Below are 21600 nucleotides of genomic sequence, written 5' to 3' on the forward strand. Positions count from 1 at the left end.
AGTTCTTAACCTTAGCTGTTCTTGAGGAACGCTCGTGATGGTATTAATTTCTTCCCCCCTAGAAATGTATCAAATATCAAATAGCCTTTTGTTGGTACTTTCAGGAGTCCAGTGTGTGCACATTTCAGCCGCTGAACAATATTTGAAGTGTAGTCATCAGCCAGTTAAGAAGATAGAACATAGAGCGGTACTGGCTTTTTGGCCCATGATATCGTGTCCTACTCTATGGTTCTCACGCATAGCCCTCCATTTTTCCTTCATTCATGTGCCAATCTACAAGTCTCTTAAATACCTCTGCCTCTACCATCACCCCTGGCAAGGCGTTCCACGCACCCATCATTCTCCTTTTAAAAAACTTAACTCTGCCATCAATACTTTCCTCCAAGCACCTTAGAATTATACCTGTTTGCATTAGCCATTTCCACCCTGGGAAGAAATATCTAGCAGTCCAGAGGCGACCAGAACTGAACACAATATTCCAAGTGTGGTCCAAAAGCAGTTTACAAAACAGCAAATGTGATACTGACTAGACAAGCTGTTTAAAAACATTGATTAAGAGATCGTTGTTAACTAGTAAAATTGTTCCTCTACTGTGTGTGTTATGGGATGTCTGGCTCTACCTAAGAGGGAGAAAAGATCTCATTTTAACAAATCAACCAAAAGGTGACTGTATGGTCACCTAACTACAGGAAAAATATCAGTAAGATTGAGAGAGTGCAGAGAAAATTTAGAAGTGAGTCCAGATGAAGGGTCTCAACCCAAACATTGACTGTTTATTCCTCTCTGTAGATGCTGCAGGACCAGCGGATTGCTGCCAGTTTTTTTTTTGTGTTTTCTCTGGATTTTCAGCATCTACGAAATCTCTTGTATTTAACATTTACCAGGATGTTGCTGGGACTTGACTCACTTGAGGACCTGAGTTATAAGGAAAGACTGAACAGTTTAGGACTTTATTTGCCACAGTGCAGGTGTATGAGGGGTATTGTTGGAGGAATACAAAATTATGAAGGGTATAGATAGGGCAAAGTACAAGCAGGCTTTTTCCACTGAAGTTGGGCAAGTCTGGAACTAGAGGTTATGGGTTAAGAGTGAAAGGTGGAAGTGTGGAATGAGCTTCCAGTGGAAGTGATGGATGCACTGATTAAGAGAAGCTTGGAAAAGTACATGGATGAGAGGGGGGTGTAGGGCTACGGTTCAGCTGTGGGTCAATGGGACTGGGCAGAATACAATTGGGCCTGGACTAGATGGGCAAAGGGCCTGTTTCTATACTCTAATAACTGACAAATACACATTCTCTCCATACTGCACTGGAGTGTCAATCTAGATTTTTGTGTTCAGTTCTGAAGAATGGGTGTCCTCAGTTTCTCAGTTCCAAAGCAAACCTGTTGCTGCTCACTGGGCCACAACTGACAATCTGCGCTAACAATAAATAATATGACAGATGTGACCCTCAGGGAATTATGGCAGAGCTGTACCTTGAGATTAGGAAGTGAAACCAGCTCAGTTTATATAAATCGAAACACAGTTTCTAGTGGCAGAGCAGAACACACAAAAGGAACTCAGCAGGTCGGGCAGCTTCTATAGAGAGGAATAAACAGTCAGTGTTTTGGGCTAAGACCATTCATTGCTCTGATGAAGGGTTTTGGCCCAAAATGTCAACGGTTTATTCCAGTGTTTGTAATACTGTTGGCCAGAGGAAACGACCATCTACAATTAGTGGACCTGATGAATCAAGGACAGGGCAAGCAGACAAACCAATTGTCTTTGTCCTTCCACCCTCCCCATTTTGTGAACTCTGAAATGAGTCTTGTCTGGGATAATCTAAGCAGAGCAAGTGAATGTGGACACAAAGAGCTTCAGGTAATGACCAGCTAAACCTGATCCCACGCTCAGAGGAGCACCTGTTTGTTATGTAAAGCGTGCAGACTCTGAACTGAGTCTTGTCTGGGACAATCAGAGCAAGTGAATGTGGACACAAAGAGCTTCAGGTAATGACCTGCTAAACCTGAGACCATTCCCAGATGAGCAGCTACTTATTATGTAAAACGCCAGACCTACAAAAGAAGCAATCTGTAATCTCATTAGACTCTGTCTGGGTCACCTCATTTAACTGGTTTGGACCAGTCAGAGTTGAAAGAGAAATACACAAGGCAGAGGTGGGCAGAACCATGAAACAACGTTGGTTGTAGCCCTGCACAATGACCAGTAAGAAAGCGACCAGGTAGGTCAGGTGACCTCGAGCCAATGGGATGGAGATTCACCAGTTCAATTGAGGAGGAAGAATATAAGAGTCAGCAGCCCCAAATACACAGGGGCAACAACTCTCCAGCAACCAAAGACCAACCATCGCAGAGGAGGAGACCCCAAGGGCACGTGGAGATCATAACCATGAGGAACGCCTGGCCAGTGTAGACCCCTTTCCTGGGTAATTCCTTTTCTTTTCATTCACTTTCCATGGAGGGTCAGAGATTCTGGTTGGTGTACACACAGTAAGTTAGTTTATGAACCCATGCGCTTTTTAGTTGCGATAATAAAAGTTACTTGTTGGTAAATATAGATTCTCCATGCCTCACCGATCATTATTACAAGGGGTAATTCTTGTAACATAAATTGGCATCCCTGGGTGGGTTTGAGGATAAATTTCTTCATTCAGTGGGAGACTAGAGTTGGACTGCGTGGGTGAGGTATAGAGATCTGGGACTGGGTAGTTAGTGGTTACTAACCCAGGATGAAGAATTCAGGACGTTCTGCAAGTCCAAAGGTCTTGGATTGTTTTGATTGGAGGGGTTATCTCCAGAAATATGTTGAAGAAGTGGCCACAATATGAGGAGTTTGTCGGTCATCTGGCTGCGAAGTGAAACCTGCTGGGGGTGCCCTTCAGAAAATCGCCTTTGGGCAGGAAGTTTAAACAATTACAAAAACCAGTAGCAGTTGGCTGTTTAATTGAGGATATAATAGAATTATAACAGAAAGCTAAGGCAGAATAGCATGGATCAGAAATGGAATATGAATATCAACGTAAAGCAGAAGCCAAGCGAGATAGGTTTTGTCCGGTGTCAGACCTTTGATTTGAAGAATGGTGTCAACTCTTGAGCAACATTTATATTGTTGAGAGAAACCAAGGCCATGACTTCTGTCAAATTGCTGTCACCGGTCACACACACAGAGTGGGAGCAAACCATTCTCCTAAACAGCGTGATTCCAAGTGGTGCCCTTCTCATAAGCAGAGCAGGCCTGGTGGCCTAATTATTGTCCCATATCTTATTGTCCTGTGGTCATTTGAACAAACCCCTACAGATCCATGCTGGACGCTGACGTCTGATTGTGAAACTGCTGACCAGAGTGACTGCGAGTGAGGTGTTCAGACACGTCCCTCTCGATTGAAACCCTCAGGAAGGATGTGGAGGCTTTAGAGAGGGTGCAGAGGAGATTTACCAGGTTGCTGCCTGGATTAGAGAGCATGTCTTAAGAGGAGAGGATGAGGGAGCTAGGGGTTTTCCCCTTGAAGCGAAGAGGGGATACAAGATGATAAAAGGTATAGATCAAGTAGACAGCTAGAGACTTTTTTCCAGGGAGAAATGGCTAATATGGGGGTGGGCTTAAGTATGGGGGGGGGGGGGAATGCCAGGGGTAAGTTTATGACACAGAGAGTGGTGGATGTGTGGAACACACTGCCGGGGTGGTGATAGAGGTAGACACATAGATCAATACAGCACAGTACAGGCCCTTCGGCACACAATGTTGTGCCAACCCTTAATCCCTGCCTCCCATATAACCCCCCATCTTAAATTCCTCCATATACCTGTCTAGTAGTCTCTTAAATTTCACTAGTGTATCTGCCTCCACCACTGACTCAGGCAGTGCATTCCACTCACCAACACATTAAGGACAGTAGAGAAGCTCTTAAATAGGTACATTGATGATAGAAAAATGGAGGGCTATGTGGGAGGGAAGAGGCAGATTGATCTTGGAGTAGGTCAAAATGTTGGCATGATATTGTGGGCTAAGTGACCTGTAATGTGCTGTACAGTTCTACTTTCGAAGTTGATTGATAACTATACCTGGAACCTATGAATATGCCAGGCAATGATAAAGCCAGAGAGCAAAAGTGCATAGCAAAGGTTTTGTTTCGCTCTTTAATAAACATTTACACACATTTTTGTACATGTTACATTTGAACAACAACCGGACTGTACTGGTGAGTTAACAAACACCACGAGACACTACTCTGTTCTATAATTCCATATAAAAGTAGAAACATATAATAAAACAACTTCCTTCCAAGGTATTCCTGGTTCAGCTAAGACAAAGTTTGTTGGAATATATACTCAGTGGCCACTTTATTAGGTACCCCTGTACACCTGCTTGTTAATGCAAATATCTAATCAGCCAATCTTGTGGCAGCAACTCAATGCAGACATGGTCAAGAGGCTCGGTTGTTGTTCAGACAAAACATCAGAATGGGGAAGAAATCTGATCTAAGTGACTTGGACCGTGGAATGATTGTTGGTGCCAGATGGGGTGGAATGAGTATGTCAGAAACTGCTGATCTCCTGGGATTTTCATGCACATCAGTGTCTAGAGTTTGCAGAGAATGGAGCAACAAACAAAAACAGTGAGCAACAGTTCTGTGGGTGAAAAAACACCTTGTTAATGAGAGAGGTCAGAGGAGAATGGCCAGACTGGTTCAAGCTGACAGGAAGGTGACAGTAATTCAAATAATCACATTACAACAGTGGTGTGCAGAAGAGCTTCTCTGACACACAACATGTCGAACCTTGAAGTGAATGGGCTACAACAGCAGAAAACCATAATCATACACTCAGTGTCCACTTTATTAGAAACAGGGGGTACCTAATAAAGTGGCCATTGAGTATAAGCATAGTTACAATTCCAGTTATAATAGGAGAGGCTCTTAAAAAATAATGGCTCAGTCTACAATCATCAGCCTGTGTTCACATTCTCTTCCGGAAGATAAAGAGGTGAACTAGTTACTGCTTGAGATAACCAGTACTGTAATTACCAGAAAAAAATAACTCTCTCCAATTTCTTCCTCTGTTAACTAGTTAGTGCATTTGTTTTCTGGCTAAAATAATTCAAGAAAGTTTAATGTCATTACATGTACACAGGTGTAAAGGAGAATGAAATAATTGTTTCTCTGATCCAAAGCAGCATAAAAAAACTCAAAAGATAAAGGACACAACAATAATAAAAACACAATAAATATAAATACATAAATAGTTTATATACATAGATTGCCAATAAAGTGACACTAGCCTCTATGTAAGATGACTGACAGGAAACAATAAAGTCATGGTGGAGTTGTTGATCAGCCTTACTGCTTGAGGAAAGTTTTTGAATCTGGTGATCCTGGTATGGATGCTATATAGTCTTCCCCCCTGGTAGGAGTGGGATTGGCAGTCAATGAGCAGAGTATGATGTGATTGGCCCTTTTTTGGCACCTTTCTGTCTATGTGCCCTCGATGGCGGGACTACTGGTGCTGGTGACACTGGGCGGTTTTGACGACCCAATGCGGAGCGTGCCTGTCCACCACAGTGCAGTTCCCGTGCCAGGCAGTGACGCACATGTTAGGATGCTCTACTGTGCATCTGTAGAATGATGTGAGGATAGATGTGCAAAGTCCAGCTCTCTTCAACCTCCTCAGAAACTAGAGGCATTGGTGAGCTTTCCTGACTGTGTAGGATGTGCTCTGGGACAATGAGAGGTTGTTTGTGATGTGTTCTCCTAGGAGTCTGAAACTGCTCCCAGTCTCCACTGCTCAGCGGCCAACGTAAAGAAGGGTGTGTGTGAGTGGAGTGAATTCTTCTGAAGTCGATAAGCATCTTGTTGACATTAAGGAAGAAGTTATATGTCTGGCACCAGGCCTCAAGCTCTTCCACTTCGTCTCTGTAGGGCATTTTATCTCTGTTGGTGATGATCCCCACCACTGTATGTCATCAGTGATTACTTGGGTGCTTGGCCGTGCGGTCTGTGTGAGCAATGGGCTCAGCACACAGCCCTGGGGGGCACCTGTGTTGAGGATGATGGGAAAGGGGGAGCAGTTGTGCAACCTGCCTACCTGAAGCCTGTTCATTAGGAAGTTGTACAAGAGTGTGTTTAGACCAAGCCTGAGGAATAAAAGTTCGTTCTCCAAGTTCTGTGGGACAATGGTGTTGAATGCCAAACTGAAATCCAGAAACAGTTTTCTGACAAAAGTGTCCTTGTATTCTAGGTGTGTCAGGGCCAGGTGCATGACAGATGCTATGGAATCTGTCATAGAGCGTTACTGCTGGTAAGCGTATTGTTAATGTGGCAGGAATGAAGTTTTTCATATGTGCCATTACCAGCCGTTCAACTTACTTCACAATGATTGGCATCAGTGCCACTGGGCGGTAGTCATTTTGTTCTGAAGGTGTAGAGTTCTTTGGTACAGGGATGATGGTGGCTGATTTGAAGCCTGTGGGGACAGAAGCCTGGATGAGTGAAGTGTTGGAGATGTCTGTGAGCTGGTGTGCACAGCCCCGGGTTCTCAGCCTGGGACTTTGCTGGTCCGGCCGCCGTACGGAGGGTTGACTCTCCGCAGAGTCCTTCTCATGCGGTCTGCTGTTACAGACTATGGCTGCTCACCTGGGGGGGGGGGCAGCTTTTGTGGTTGTTTGCCTCAAAGGGTGCATAAAGATTGTTTACATTGTTGGGGAGGGAGGTGTCGCAGGTACAGTCAACCCTGTTTTTCCTTGCGTAGACAGGAGTTCCTGAATTCTTTATGGATGGGTGGACTTTGCCCTCTTGATGCCTAAGATGAAGTTTCTCATCTAGGCATCAAGACACATTGCATCATGTCTTTTCTTTTAAGAAGCAGAAAAGACTGGAAGTACTCAACAGATCAGGCAAACTGTGAAGACAGAGAGACAGAGAGAGAGTTAATATTTCATGTTGGTAACCTTTCATCTGATGAAAGGTTGTCTCTCCTCTCTCCACAGATGCTGGCTGGCCTGCTGAACATTTCCAGCAGTTTTTATTTTATTTCAGATTTCCATTATATTTTTTATTTTCTCTCTTCCTCTAAAGATTATTTCTGCACGGAAAGCTATTTTGTTTCAGTGACTAAAGCAGTGGCCTGTGGCCTGGAAGCCCTAATTTGGGAGCTGGGATTGCCATTTCGAGAGGAATAAAATGGAGGGATTATGATAGTTAAAGGAGAGAATGCAGGAATGGACAAATAAATGACATTCTAGGTTCAGCTGTTCCTTTAGCAATTTCCATCGATGAATTTGAAGAGTTCGGCCTTCTTCTACAGACATCAAGGCAACTCAAGCCGTTAGGTCCCTCAGAAGTCTGGAGACCAAATTTTTGGAGTATTGTGTGCAGATCTGGTCATCTACCTGCAGGCAAAGTATCAATAAGATTGAATGAGTACTGAGAAAATTTACAGGGATTTTGCTGGGACTTAAGAACTTATAGGGAAAGGTTGAATAGATTAGGACTTTTCTCCCTGGAGTGCAGGAGAATGAGGAGGGTAAACGCAAGCACGCTTTTTCTGCTGAGGTTGAGTGAGACTACAACTAGAGGTCCTAGGTTAAGGGTAAAAAGTAAAATATATAAGGGGAAGTTCTTTACTCAGAAGGCAGAAAGAGTGTGGAATGAGCTGCCAGTGGAAGTGCTGGATAAGGGCTCGATTGCAACATTTAAGAGAAGTTTGGATAAAATACAGAGGTATGAAGGTGTGGATCGATGGGACTATGCAGAAGTAGAGTTCAGCACAGGCTAGTACTAAATGGGTCTGACACTTTAAGACACTAGGCTCCACACTGAGTTTCCCTCACCCTGCTTTATTCTCCTCAACGACATTCTCCCACGGGCAGATGACCTCCTTGGTCGAGTCTTTTCCACTATGCTGACTGTCCTCATTCTCCTCCTCGGAGTCGATGGGGTAAATTCTGCACTCAGATGGAATGTCGACTTTGATTTGGAAAAAGCTGAGGGAGGAGAAAGCAGAAACAACGAACAATTGAAGACCTCGGAGTACTTTACCCTTCAGTCCTGTTGGTTACCATCTCCTCTTCAACTTCTCTCTCTGCCCACCTCCATAAAGACTGGTTCTTACCATAGAACAGGTTCAGAGAACCAAGCCCTGTCAGGTTTGGGTCCCTTATCTGAAAAAGGATGTGCTGGCACTGGAGAGGGTCCAGAGGAGGTTCATGAGAATGATCCTGGCAATAAAAGGGTTAATGTATGAGAAGCATTTAGAAGAATGGGGGGAAGCCTATTGAACTTTGAAGGGCCTAGATAGAGTGGACATGAAGATACTGTGGGGGTGTTTAGGAGCACAGGGTACAACCTCAGTATACAAGGACTTCCCTTCAGAATCAAGATGAGGAAAAATATTTTTCGCTAGAGGGTGGTGAATCCGTGGAATTCATTGCCACAGATGGCTGTGGAGGCTGAGTCGTTGGGTATATTTAAGGCAGAGGCTGATAAGTTCTTATTGAGCAATGTCAAAGGTTACGGAGAAAATGGGGTTAAGAGGGGAAAATAAATCAGCTGTGATTGAATGGCAAAGCAGACTTCATGGGCAAGTGGCCCAATTCTACTCTATATTGTCTATCTGTCACCTCGCGCTGGGGCTATATGGCGTTGAGGCGCATCCCCTGGGTGGTGGATGGGGGATCACTCGTGTGAGGGGTGCACCGGATAATATGGAAGAAGGTGCCGCGAACCAACATAGCCTAGGAGAAGGAACTCCGATTCCAAACCCGGGTAGGTAGGACTCGTTAGCCTCAGATGGCAGCCTATCTAGGAGAGGGTAAACTCTGATTTCAAACCCGGGCAGGTGGAGCTTGTTAGCATGGAAATGCCATCGCCTAGGGGAAAGTGACCCCGACAGAAAACCCCTGGTCCTCCAGGTTGGGGGTTGTGCAATGGGCTAACAACCCATTCACGTAAAACAAGCAATTGTTACAGAAACCGTCAACAGATTGTCAACCACTAACCCAGATCTCGGGAAAAGCAGGGCCCCATTCAGGAGGCTGATGACGCGCTGCAACCAAACCCGTCAGGAAGCTGCAGGGCTGACAACCCTCCTTCACCCGAGGAAAACCATAATGGAGGTTCCAAAGGTGCTCTCACAGAAGAAATCTATCCTAATCGGAACATGGAATGTGAGATCGCTTTGGGAGACAGGTAGGTGAGCACAGGCAGTGAAGGAAATGAGCCGATACCACCTCATGCTCCTGGGCATGTGCGAAGCAAGGTGGAATACTTTTGGTGAGACCAGTCTGCAGACAGGAGATACTTGGCTCTATTCCGGCAAAGAAAAAGAGGAAGACCCGCATGAGGCTGGTGTGGCCCTGATGTTGTCCAAAGAAGCAGCCAGAAGTTTGATAGAATGGGAACCAGTGTCCGACCGTATCATCACAGCCAGGTTCGAGTCCAGATTCCAGAAGGTATCCATTATCCTGTGCTACGCCCCAACTAACAACGCAGAGGAAGAAGAAAAAGATCTCTTCCACACCCAGCTTCAAGCAGTAGTTGGAAAGGTACCTAAGCAAGATATGTTGATCATCATGGGAGATCTGAATGCCAAAGTAAGCAGCGATAGCACTGGCAGGGAGACAGAGATGGGCCAGAATGGTTTGGGGAATATGAATGAAAATGGAGAACTCCTTACCGACTTCTGTGCCTTCAACGAACTGACCATTGTAGGTACCCTCTTTCCCCACCGACGCTGCCACAAGATAACCTGGGTCTCACCTGACCATCAAACAGAGAACCAGATTGATCACGTCATAGTCCACCAGCACTGGAGAAGTTCATTGCAAGATGTAAGAGCCAAAAGAGGGGCAGATATTGGATCTGACCACCATTTGGTTGTGGCAAAGCTGAAGATGAAGCTGTCAGCCAAGATGAAGCAACAGAACACGCGAATAAAGTTTGATGTTAGAAAACTACAGACGGAAGAGAACAAGGAAGATTTCCACATCGCCTTGCAAAACCACTTTGGGGCTCTTCAAATAGAGGAACAAGATGAGAGAACAGCAGAACACGCCTGGATCACCTTCAAGCAGGCCACTGTAGGAGCCTGTGAAGAAGTACTGGGAAGACCACCAGTCAACAGTAAACCTTGGATCAGGGACGAGACATGGCAGAAGGTGGAGGAGAGGGAAAAGCTCAAACAGGAGTTGAATCAGGCCAGAACCCGGCAACAGAAACAAATCGTTGCCAACAGGTACAGCGTGATGACCAAGGAGGTGAAGAAACAGCTCAGAAAGGACAAGAGGTCATACTTTAATGAAATAGCAGAACAAGCAGAAACAGTGGCCAGTAAAGGGGACCTCAAGGCACTCTACACGACAACTAAACTTTTGAGAGGGAAGAAAAGCAATTTCAACAGACCTGTTAGAGACAAGACAGACCATCTGCTCACCTCGGTTGAAGATCAGCTGGCGAGATGGAAGGAACACTTCCAGGAAGTATTGAATAGACCACCACCACAGAACCCACCTGACCTGGAGCCTGGAGACCCACTCAACATCAATATAGGTGAAATCACCAAGCAAGAAATTCGAAAAGCCCTGAAAAGCCTGAAGAATGGCAAGGCTGCTGGAGAAGACAACATTCCTGCAGAAGCATTGAAAGAGGGTGGAGAGGTTATGGTGGACCATTTGCATTTACTGCTGAATTTGATATGGAGAACAGGAGAGATCCCATCAGATTGGAAGAAGGGCCTCCTTGTGAAGCTGCCAAAATCTGGAGATCTTTCACTGTGTGGCAAGTGGAGGGGGATCACCTTGTTGTCCATTCCTAGCAAAGTTCTCACCAGGGTCATCTTGGAGCGGGTGAAAGACGCTATTGACCAGAGACTTAGAGATGAGCAGGCAGGGTTCAGGAAAGAGAGATCATGCATTGACCAGATAGCTACACTTAGAGTCATTGTGGAGCAGACAATAGAATGACAAACTCCACTATATGTGTGTTTTATTGATTTTGAGAAGGCATTTGACAGCCTGGACAGAAAGTCAATGTGGAGCATCTTACGACACTATGGTGTACTGGAAGAGTTGGTGAATATCATCAAGCAGCTTTATGATGGCTTCTTCATGCGGGGTCATCCACGATGGGAGACTGTCCGAAGAGTTCCTGGTCGCTACTGGAGTCAGACAGGGATGCCTGCTGTCGGTCGCCTCTACTTTTTCTTGTGGTACTCGACTGGGCTACAAGAACAGCCTATGCTGGCTCAGAGAGAGGCATCCAGTGGACGTTAACAGGGAAATTGGAAGACCTGGCATTTGCAGATGATCTCGCTCTTCGCTTCAAGATATGCAGAAGAAAGTAGATTCCTTGGGAGAGACCTCACAGCGAGTAGGCCTTAAGATCAGTCAAGAGAAGACCAAAGTTCTACACATTAATAACAAACAAGAGAAGCCATTACGGATTGAAGGACAAATAGTTGAAGATGTAGACAAATTTACCTACCTCGGAAGCAAAATCAGTAAATCAGAAGGTATAGATGAGGACATCAGAGCTAGGATCGGAAAAGCCCAACATGCCTTCACAACCCTGCAACCTGTTTGGAGATCTACAGCCATCTCTGTTAAAACTAAGCTCCATATATTCAGCTCCAATGTGAAAGCCATCCTGCTATATGGATCCGAAACATGGAGAATCACTAACACCAGCTGCAACAAGATCCAGACCTTTCTCAACAAATGCCTCTGGCAGATTGTCCACCTCAAGTTGTACGACAGAGTGTCAAACCTAGACCTATGGAAGAGAGCAAACCAAGAGCCCATTGTATTCCAGATGAGGAGGAGGAAGTGGAGATGGGTCGGCCACACCTTGAGGAAGAGCCAATTGAATGTCACTCAACAATCACTCGAATGGAATCCACAAAGGAAGAGAAGAAGAGGTCCCCCAAAGCAAACCTGGAGGCATAGGCATTTGGATGAACTGAAAAGCTGCTGGCCAAACTTAGGAGAGTGCAAAGACATTTGCTAGAGATCGCAGGAAGTGGAGGACTTTTGTTGAGGCCCTATGCCCCATAAGGAGCAAAAAGGATTAAAGTCTATCTGGCAACCGCTCTGCCAGAATGTCAATATGAGACTACCCACTCATGTCCAATTACACTTCATCCCAGTGTGGACATCCCATTACCCACTGTAACCAATAACAAACCCACTTCCATACCCGATGCATCCCAGGTTTGGTGTGTTCAATTCTGGTTGCTGTGGGCCTCATTATAGGAAGATTGTGGAAGCTTCAGGGAGGGTGCAGAGGAAATTTACCATGATGCTGCCTGGATTAGAGAGCCTGTCTTATGAGGAAAGATTGAGAGAGTGAGGGTTTTTCTCTTTGAAACACCTGAAAATTCACTCCAAACATCGCTACCTGATTCAGAAACCTCTGACCAGAGCACATTGTTTCATGCTTTACGATTTTTTCTGTTTTTTGGGGATCCTACTGTGAAAAAAGGATCTTGTGATTCACAAATAAAATTTCTCAGTTAAATTGATCTAAATCCCTGGTTGCAATACTCATTTATGTGAACAAAGGGTTGGGGGTTGAATACTTTTACAAGGCACTGTACTGTGAGTGTGTTGGGGATCATTGGAGAGGGAGCTGGAGCACGGCAAAGCTCTGCATGCTGCTCCCGGCAGATTTCATCTGTTATAATCATTTTACGCTATGCACGGTCGCATAGCGGCCAGCGTAACGCCTTACAGCACTCGCCATAAGATCACGGTTCAGTTCCTGCCACTGTCTGTAAGGAGTCTGTACGTTCTCCCCATCCCACACGGGTTTCCTCATTCATTCCAAAGACGTATGGTTAGGCTCAGTGAGCTGTGGGCGTGCTGTATTGGCACCAGAAACATGGCATTGCTTGCAGCACATCCTCAGACAGTGTTGGCCATTTTTGCAAACGATTCATTTCACTGTGTGTTTCGATGTACATGTGACAAATAAAGCTAATCTTTATCTTTATGCTTCAGGGTATCAAAGTTAGTTGGTCTCTAAACTGAGCGGGTAAAGGGAATGGCATTGCTTACTTGGACACTCGCCTTGGCTTCTGCTTTGTCTGTTTTTCGTCACTGTTTAAAGGCTGGATCTTCCCATTGCTCAGCGAGATGCACGTTGGGGACAAAGTTGCAAACACCGGGGAGTTTGCACAACCCCGCTTCAGAAACCTACTGAAGGACAGCGTCATTTTGGATTTCGGAGAAGCTTTGGTTTCCGCGGACGCAGGTCTCTGGTTACAGCTGTCGGGTTTGGACCCGAAGGTCGACTCGATGCTTTCCGCTACCAAGGGAGCAGCGTTACTTGGCTCCCGCCTGCCCTCCAGTGCTGGGTTAGTGTCTAAGGCAACACTGATGGGCGAGGAGCAGGCGGCGCAGTTGGGCAGCGAGGTGTATCTGGGGGAGTAGAAGGAAAGGTCACCATTGCCGGGATCCAATGAGGAAGGGCTCGGTGAATGACATGATCCTGTATACACTGTCAGGTTGGGAACAGGAGCTGTGAATCTGCAGATCTGCATTACAAAAAAGAAACGAGATTAATGCAAGGGGAGAACAGATCAGTGATAAACGGAACATCAATAACTTAAATTATTATTATTGTGTATGTTGTTGTGTTCCATAATGGTTAGCATGACGATAGATAGATAGAGAAATAAATAAATAAATAAACATGTCTTTTATTATAATCCTGGGTTTTGGCACTGATACTTATCAAATCTCCCTCCTTCTCTTACACTTCAAGGAATAAAGTTGTAACCTATTCCCTAGAACTCAAAGAGCACCTAGGACACATAGAAAACATAGAAAATAGGAGCAGGAGTAGGCCATTCGGCCCTTCGAGCCTGCACCACCATTCAGTATGATCATGGCTGATCATCCAACTCAGAACCCTGTACCTGCTTTCTCTCCATACCCCCGGTCCCTTTAGCCACAAGGGCCATATCTAACTTCTTCTTAAATATAGCCAATGAACCGGTCTCAACTGTTTCCTGTGGCAGAGAATCCCACAGATTCACCACTCTCTGTGTGAAAGTTTTTCCTCATCTCAGTCCTAAAAGGCTTCCCCTTTATCCTTAAACTGTGACCCCTCGTTCTGGACTTCCCCAACATCGGAAACAATCTTCCCGCATCTAGCCTGTCCAATCCCTTTAGAATTTTATACGTTTCAATAAGATCCCCCGTCAATCTTCTAAATTCCAGTGACACCTTCAAAAGGCAATGCTTCAAAAAGGCGGTGTCCATCATCAAGGACCCCCTTCACCCAGGACATGCCCCCCTCTCATTTCTACCATCAGGGAGGAGGCACAGGAGCCTGAAGGCAAGCACTCAATATTTTAGAAACAGCGTCTTCCCCTCCCATCAGATTCCTGAACTGACCATGAACCCGTGAACACTACGTCTCATTTCTGGCTCTCTTTTTGCGCTAATTAATCTCAACAGCAACCCGTCTTCAGATCTGAATGTGGATTGCAGGTTGAGTTTGAAATTCAGCTCAGAACAATGGTCTTTCTGATCTCCTGAGATGTCTGCATGTGCATGAATTCAGCTAGAGAGACGATGGGGATTAATATTCAATTTGGGTTTCTGGAGTGTTGGAGGTGTTTGAAAATTATATATAATTCAAAGGAAGCATTGAAGATACATTGTATCTAAGAGTCATCCTACTGTTAACTTGGATTTTGCATATAAAAATGTCATATAATATTGGGTCAGGCAGGCATCTTCTGCCGGGTGTATGCCTGCTGCTTGTTTTGCTGAATAAAGATTTCTAAATCCACTGGCTTCAGTGTCTCTCCACTGATTTGGTTCACGGTCACGACATTTTGGGCTCCTTCCTGCTTTCCGCAGGGGAGCTCAGTGTCTGTGACTCGTGCCTCACCACCCATTCGCCCTTCTCTGTCCCCTGGCACTTTGCTCTGCAGCCTCAGGAGGTGAGTATCTTCCTCCTTCACCTCGCCCCTCACCACCCTCCAATGAGCATCACGTCCACCGTCTCCAACCTCCTCCACTGATTCAGTTACCCCAGTGTGGCCTCCTCTGTACGGGCAGGACCAAGGTACACACAGAGCACCCACCGCTCTGGCTGTAACCCCTAGCTACTCCGGCCACACGTCATCTCAACTCCACTCCCCATTCCCACACCGGCCCATCTGACCTTGGCCATTCCGCTCCAGGGTGAAGCCAAACTGAACCTGGAAGAACGGTGCCTCACACTCAAATTCGGTGCTTGACAACCTCATGGTGAATTCTGAATCAGAATCAGAACTAGTTTTACTATCACTCGCATATGTCATCAAATTTGTTGTTTGTGCAAAGCAATGCATAAACCATACTGCGATGGATATTCACAGTCCAGGCCCTGGGGGGGGGGGGTGGCATTTTTAGTCAAGCTCAGCTTTCTAACACAGCAGCTGACTCTTCCTGGGGTCAAAAGAGTTATTTTTGAGTAAGTTAACCCCCAACCAATATTCCCAATATTCTTTATTCAGCTTTCTGTCACAAACAATAATGTCCTTGTTGGTCCTTTATTTAATCAAGGGAAAGCAATGGGGTCCTCTTCAGCTTAATTAAAAATGCATTCACCTGGCCTGATGAAGGTAGCTGAAAAAACATCACATGTGTGAGGTTTCCAAGTAGCAAAAAAAACCCAGTATAAATGTTACAGAGCAGTCAGACTTGTTAGGAATGGTCAAGGACAAACAAGAAGAATGACAGAAACTTGAGGTGACTAGAATCCATTCTTCTGCCTTTGATTTCTGTGACAAGTGACCTGTCTGTCTGCAACTCATTGGTATGTCATTTTAGCTGATAGGAATTGTACCTGTGCTTTGGAAATCCTTTGTGTTTTAGAACTTACTTGTAATTTGGAAATTTAATATAATATAGAAATCCTCTGTGAGCCTTAAATGTGCTTTAAGAATTTTTTCTAAATTAAATAAGTATCACTAAAAAAAAATGAACCGAGTTTAAATCACTTTGCTAGCTGGAAGTATCCTTTCCTTAGTAGGGAGGGGACACCCGCCACTCAAGTAGTGGGTATTGGCAGCTGAACCCACCATGGAGGATAAAGAGGAGAATTATCTTGCCTTTGAAGAGTGAAGGTACCCATAGCTATCTATATCAATAGGGCTTATGATTTTGTTTGACGTGAAACCAATTCCATCACAATGCAAAATGGTGAGATCGTGTTCATGATCCGCTCAGAAATCTGGTGGTGGAGGGGAAAAAGCTGTTTCTAAAACACTGAGTGAGTAGTGTTCAGGCTCCTGTACCTCCCCTCTGATGATGAGAGCCCTTAATGATGGATGCTGCCTTTTTTAGGTATTGCATCAAAAACAATTGCAGGTAACCCACACCTGATCCTCCCAGGTTATCTTACCCCCTCCCACCTGTTTCCAACTCCCACTAGCCCCCACCCCATCATCTCATTCCATTCCAATCCCCCCTCCCATCTGCCCATCCTCCCGACCTTACCTGGTTCAACTTCTTAGCCCCATTACATCTGATTTCAGAATCTGTACCCTCTTTTGTCTTCACTTACCTGCCTCCAACTCTGATTCCGATTCTGCTTTATTTATCACGTCCATTAAAATACACAGTGAAATGTGTCATTTGTGTTAACAACCAACACAATCTATGGGTGTGCTGGGGGCAGCCCACAAGTGTTGGCACTAATTCTGACACCAACGCAGCGTGCCTACAATTCTCGGCAGCACAACACAGAACACAACATGCACTGAGCAACAAGAGCAAAATCAAACCCACACACTCACACACAACCACATGCACATGCACACACTCACACACACACACGCACACACACCCATATACACGCACTCGCACACACACACACACACTCACACACACACCCACACCCATATACACGCACACACACACACACACGCGCGCACACACACCCATATACACGCACTCACACACACACACACACTCACACACACACCCACACTCATATACACGCACTCACACACACACACACACACCCATATACTCACACACACACACACACACACACACTCACACACACCCACACCCATATACACGCACTCACACACACACACACCCATATACACGCACTCACACACACACACACATGCACACACACCCATATACATGCACTCACACACACACACACACACACACTCACACACACCCACACCCACACCCATATACACGCACTCACACACACACACACACCCATATACACGCACTCACACACACACACACACACCCATATACTCACACACACACACACACACACACTCACACACACCCACACCCATATACACGCACTCACACACACACACACCCATATACACGCACTCACACACACACACACATGCACACACACCCATATACATGCACTCACACACACACACACACACACACTCACACACACCCACACCCACACCCATATACACGCACTCACACACACACACACACCCATATACACGCACTCACACACACACACCCATATACACGCACACACACACACCCATATACACGCACTCACACACACACACACCCACACCCATATACACGCACTCACACACTCACACACACCCACCCATATACACGCACTCGCACACACACACCCATATACACGCACTCACACACACACACACACTCACACACACACCCACACCCATATACACGCACTCACACACACACACACCCATATACACACACTCGCACACACACACCCATATACACGCACTTGCACACACACACACGCACTCACACACACACCCACACCCATATACATGCACTCACACACACACACCCATATACACGCACTCTCACACACACACACACGCTCACACACACGCACTCACCCATATACACACATGCGCGCGCGCTCACACACACGCACTCACACACACACCCATATACACGCACTCACATGCACACACACACCCGTATACACGCACTCTCACACATACACCCATATACATGCACTCGCACACACACACGCACTCACCCATATACGCACACTCACACACAATCACATGCGCGCGCACACACACACACATGCACACACACCCATATACACGCACTCACACACACACACACACACCCACACCCATATACACGCACTCACACACACACACTCACACTCACACACACACCCACACCCATATACATGCACTCACACACACACACCCATATACACGCACTCGCACACGCACACACACACATGCACACACACCCATATACACGCACTCACACACACACACACACACCCACACCCATATACACGCACTCACACACACACACTCACACTCACACACACACCCACACCCATATACATGCACTCACACACACACACCCATATACACGCACTCGCACACGCACACACACACACGCACAATCTCTGGAACTGAAAAGTTTCCTGAGATTTTCAGGCTTGTTTTCAGTGGGCGGGAAGGTAACGAGAGAGGGGCCCAGAGTTTAGGTGGGACCATTAGAGGAGAATTGGAAAATGACTGGGGTGGTGACTGGGCACTTACTGTCTGAGAATGAGGGTAAGTGAGGTTGAGGAGGGAGGAGAGGATGAGTTGGAGGAGGGAGGAGTGAAGAAAGTGGAGGACCAAGGAGAGAGTGAGTTCAAGGAGGGATGATGAGTCACTTTATGGAGAGAGGAGTGAGTGAGGTTGAGGAGCAAGGGTGAGTGAGGCTGAGGAGGGAGTGAGATTGAGGAAGGAGGGTAAGGGTGAGTGAGGTTGAGGAGGAAGGAGTAAGTGAAATTAGGAGAGTTGTGGGTTGAAGAGGAAGGAGGGAGGGAGGGTGAGGATTGAGGAGCAAGGAGTGGGAGGAGGAAAGAGGGTGAAGAAGATTGATGAGGGAGGGTGAGTGAGTTTGATGAGGTAAAGTAAGGGAGGTAGAGAGGGGAGGAATGAGTGAGATTGAGGAGGGAGGGTGTGGAAGGTTGAGGAGGAAAAGTGAGTGAGGTTGAGGGTGGGGAGAGTAAATTTGAGGAGGGAGGAGTGAATGTTGAAGATGGAGGAGGTGAGAATTCAGGAAGAAGTGGTGAGGGTTGAGGAGGAAGGGGTGAGGGAAGTTGAGCGGGGAGGGTGCGAGATTGAGGAGGGAATGTGACGGAGGTTGAAAAGGGAGGAGTGTGTGAGATTGAGGAGGGATGGGGTTGAAGAGGAAGAAGTGAGGGAGGCTGAGGTTGAAGGGTGAAGTAAGCTGAGGAGTGAGGGTGAAGGAGGTTGAGGAAGGGTGAGGGAGGTCGAGGGAGGGTGTGGAAGATTGAGGAGGAAGTAGTAAGGGAAGTTGAGGAGGGAGAGTGAGAGAAATTGAGGGAATGTGAGGGAGGAGCGAGGTTGAGGAGGGGTGAGGGTTGAAGAGGAAGAAGTGAGGGAGGTTGAGATTGGGGGGAGGATTAAAAGAGGTTGAGGATGGAGGAGACAGTGAAGTTGAGGAGGGAGGTTGAAGTAGGGTGAGGGTTGAGGAGGATGGACTGAGGGAGGTTGGGAAGGGTGAGGTAAGTTGAGGAGGGAGGGTGAGGAAGGTTGGGGAGGAGATGAATTTCAAAGGTCAGGTTACTGAGAGGTGGGGCGGTTGAGAGGAGGACTGTGCCTGGAGGGTGGGGTTGTTGAGGTGTGTTTCAGGAGGTTGGGTCAATAGAGGGAAGGAGGGGTGTGAGGAGGAGTGAGCCTGGGGATGGGGTTGTTGAGGTGTGTTTTAGGAGGTTTGGACAAGGGAGGTCATGTGGCAACATGAGGTCTTCTGAGGTTTTACCCTTGGTCATTCATGACAGTGAGTTGCAAAGCTTTCAATTCCAGCAACGATTCCATTTACTTTGCTTCGCCCCGGGAAATGCTCAGGGACCACGGGTAACACCGCCCGGAGAGCTGTTGCTTCACAGCTTCAAGGACTTGGGTTGGATCCTGATCTCTGATGCTGACTGTGTGGAGTTTGCATGACCACGTTTTTTTTTTCTCCAGTTTCTCCCACATTTGAAAGTCAGGTAGGTTGCTTGGTTAATTGACAGCCATGAAGTGCCCCTGGAGTGTAGGTGGGTGGTAGAATCTGGGGGGAGTTGTTGGAGCATCAGAGTTAAAATTGGCATGCCGCAAAGGTAATGATACAGTTGTCATGGGGGATTTCAACATGCAACATTCAACATGATTGATTTCAACAATCAGAATGGTACTGGACCCCAAGAAAGGAAGTTTGTGGAGTGCCTCCGAGATGGATTCTTAGAACAGCTTGTACTGGAGCCTACCGTGGAGAAGGCAATTCTAGATTTAGTGTTGTGCAATGAACTGGATTTGATCAGGGACCTCGAGGTAAAGGAGCCATGAGGAGGTAGTGACCATAATATGATATGTTTTAACCTACAATTTGAGAAGGAGAAGGGAAAATCGGATGTGTCATTATTACAGTTGAACAAAGGGAACTATGGAGCTATGAGGGAGGAGCTGGCCAAAGTTCAATGGAACAATACCCTAGCAGGGAAGACAGTGGAACAAAAATGGCAGGTATTTCTGGGAATAATGCAGAAGGTGCAAGATCGGTTCATTCCAAAGAGGAAGAAAGATCCTAAGGGGAGTAAGGGGCAGCCGTGACTGACGAGGGAAGTAAAGGGCAGTATAAAAATAAAAGAGAAGAAGTATAACATAGCAAAGATGAGTGGGAAACCGGAGGACTGGGAAGCTTTTAAAGAGCAAACAGAAGGTAACAAAAAAGGCAATACGCCAAGAAAAAATGAGGTACGAAGTTAAACTAGCCAAGAATATAAAGGAGGATAGTAAAAGCTTCTTTAGGTATGTGAATAGCAAAAAAATAGTTAAGACCAAAATTGGGCCATTGAAGGCAGAAACGGGTGAATTTATTATGGGGAACAAGGAAATGGCAGATGAGTTGAACAGGTACTTTGGATCTGTCTTCACTAGGGAAGACACAAACAATCTCCCAGATGTAATAGTGGCCAAAGGATCTAGGGTAAAGGATGAACTGAAGGAAATTTATATTAGGCAAAAAAAGGTGTTGGATAGACTGTTGAGTCTGAAGGCTGATAAGTCCCCGGAACCTGATGGTCTGCATCCCAGGGTACTTAAAGAGGTGGCTCTAGAAATCGTGGACACATTGGTAATCATTTTCCAATGTTCTATAGATTCAGGAACAGTTCCTGCTGATTGGAGGGTGGCTAATGTTGTCCCACTTTTCAAGAAAGGAGGGAGAGAGAAAACAGGGAATTATAGACCGGTTAGCCTGACATCAATGGTGGGAAAGATGCTGGAGTCAATTATAAAAGAGGAAATTATGACACATTTGGATAGCAGTAGAAGGATCCGTCTGAGTCAGCATGGATTTATGAAGGGAAAATCATGCTTGACTAATCTTGTGGAGTTTTTTGAGGATGTAACTATGAAAATGGACAAGGGAGAGCCAGTGGATGTAGTGTACCTGGACTTCCAGAAAGCTTTTGATAAAGTCCCTCATAGGAGATTAGTGGGCAAAATTAGGGCACATAGTATTGGGGGCAGAGTACTGACATGGATTGAAAATTGGCTGGCTGACAGGAAACAAAGAGTAGTGATTAACGGGTCCCTTTCGGAA

At 46.0% G+C, this 21600-nt stretch overlaps 2 protein-coding genes across 3 annotated transcripts in view; one reads left to right on the forward strand and one right to left on the reverse strand.

Moving 5' to 3' along the window:
* Positions 1-21600, forward strand: part of polg2 (polymerase (DNA directed), gamma 2, accessory subunit) — an 82887-nt gene that overhangs the window by 55126 nt on the left and 6161 nt on the right. The window lies entirely within an intron of this gene.
* The window catches only part of rgs9b (regulator of G protein signaling 9b), a 137750-nt gene continuing 120151 nt past the window's right edge, over positions 4002-21600 (reverse strand). The window contains exons 18-19 of the mRNA XM_059948323.1: positions 13045-13523; positions 4002-7977 (exon numbers count right to left, since the gene is read on the reverse strand). Coding sequence (XP_059804306.1) covers positions 7821-7977; positions 13045-13523 — 636 coding nt within the window. The 3' untranslated portion in view covers positions 4002-7820. The remainder of the gene's footprint in view (positions 7978-13044; positions 13524-21600) is intronic.

Source organism: Hypanus sabinus, chromosome 23, assembly GCF_030144855.1.
Source record: "Hypanus sabinus isolate sHypSab1 chromosome 23, sHypSab1.hap1, whole genome shotgun sequence".
NCBI classification, from domain to species: Eukaryota; Metazoa; Chordata; class Chondrichthyes; order Myliobatiformes; family Dasyatidae; genus Hypanus; species Hypanus sabinus.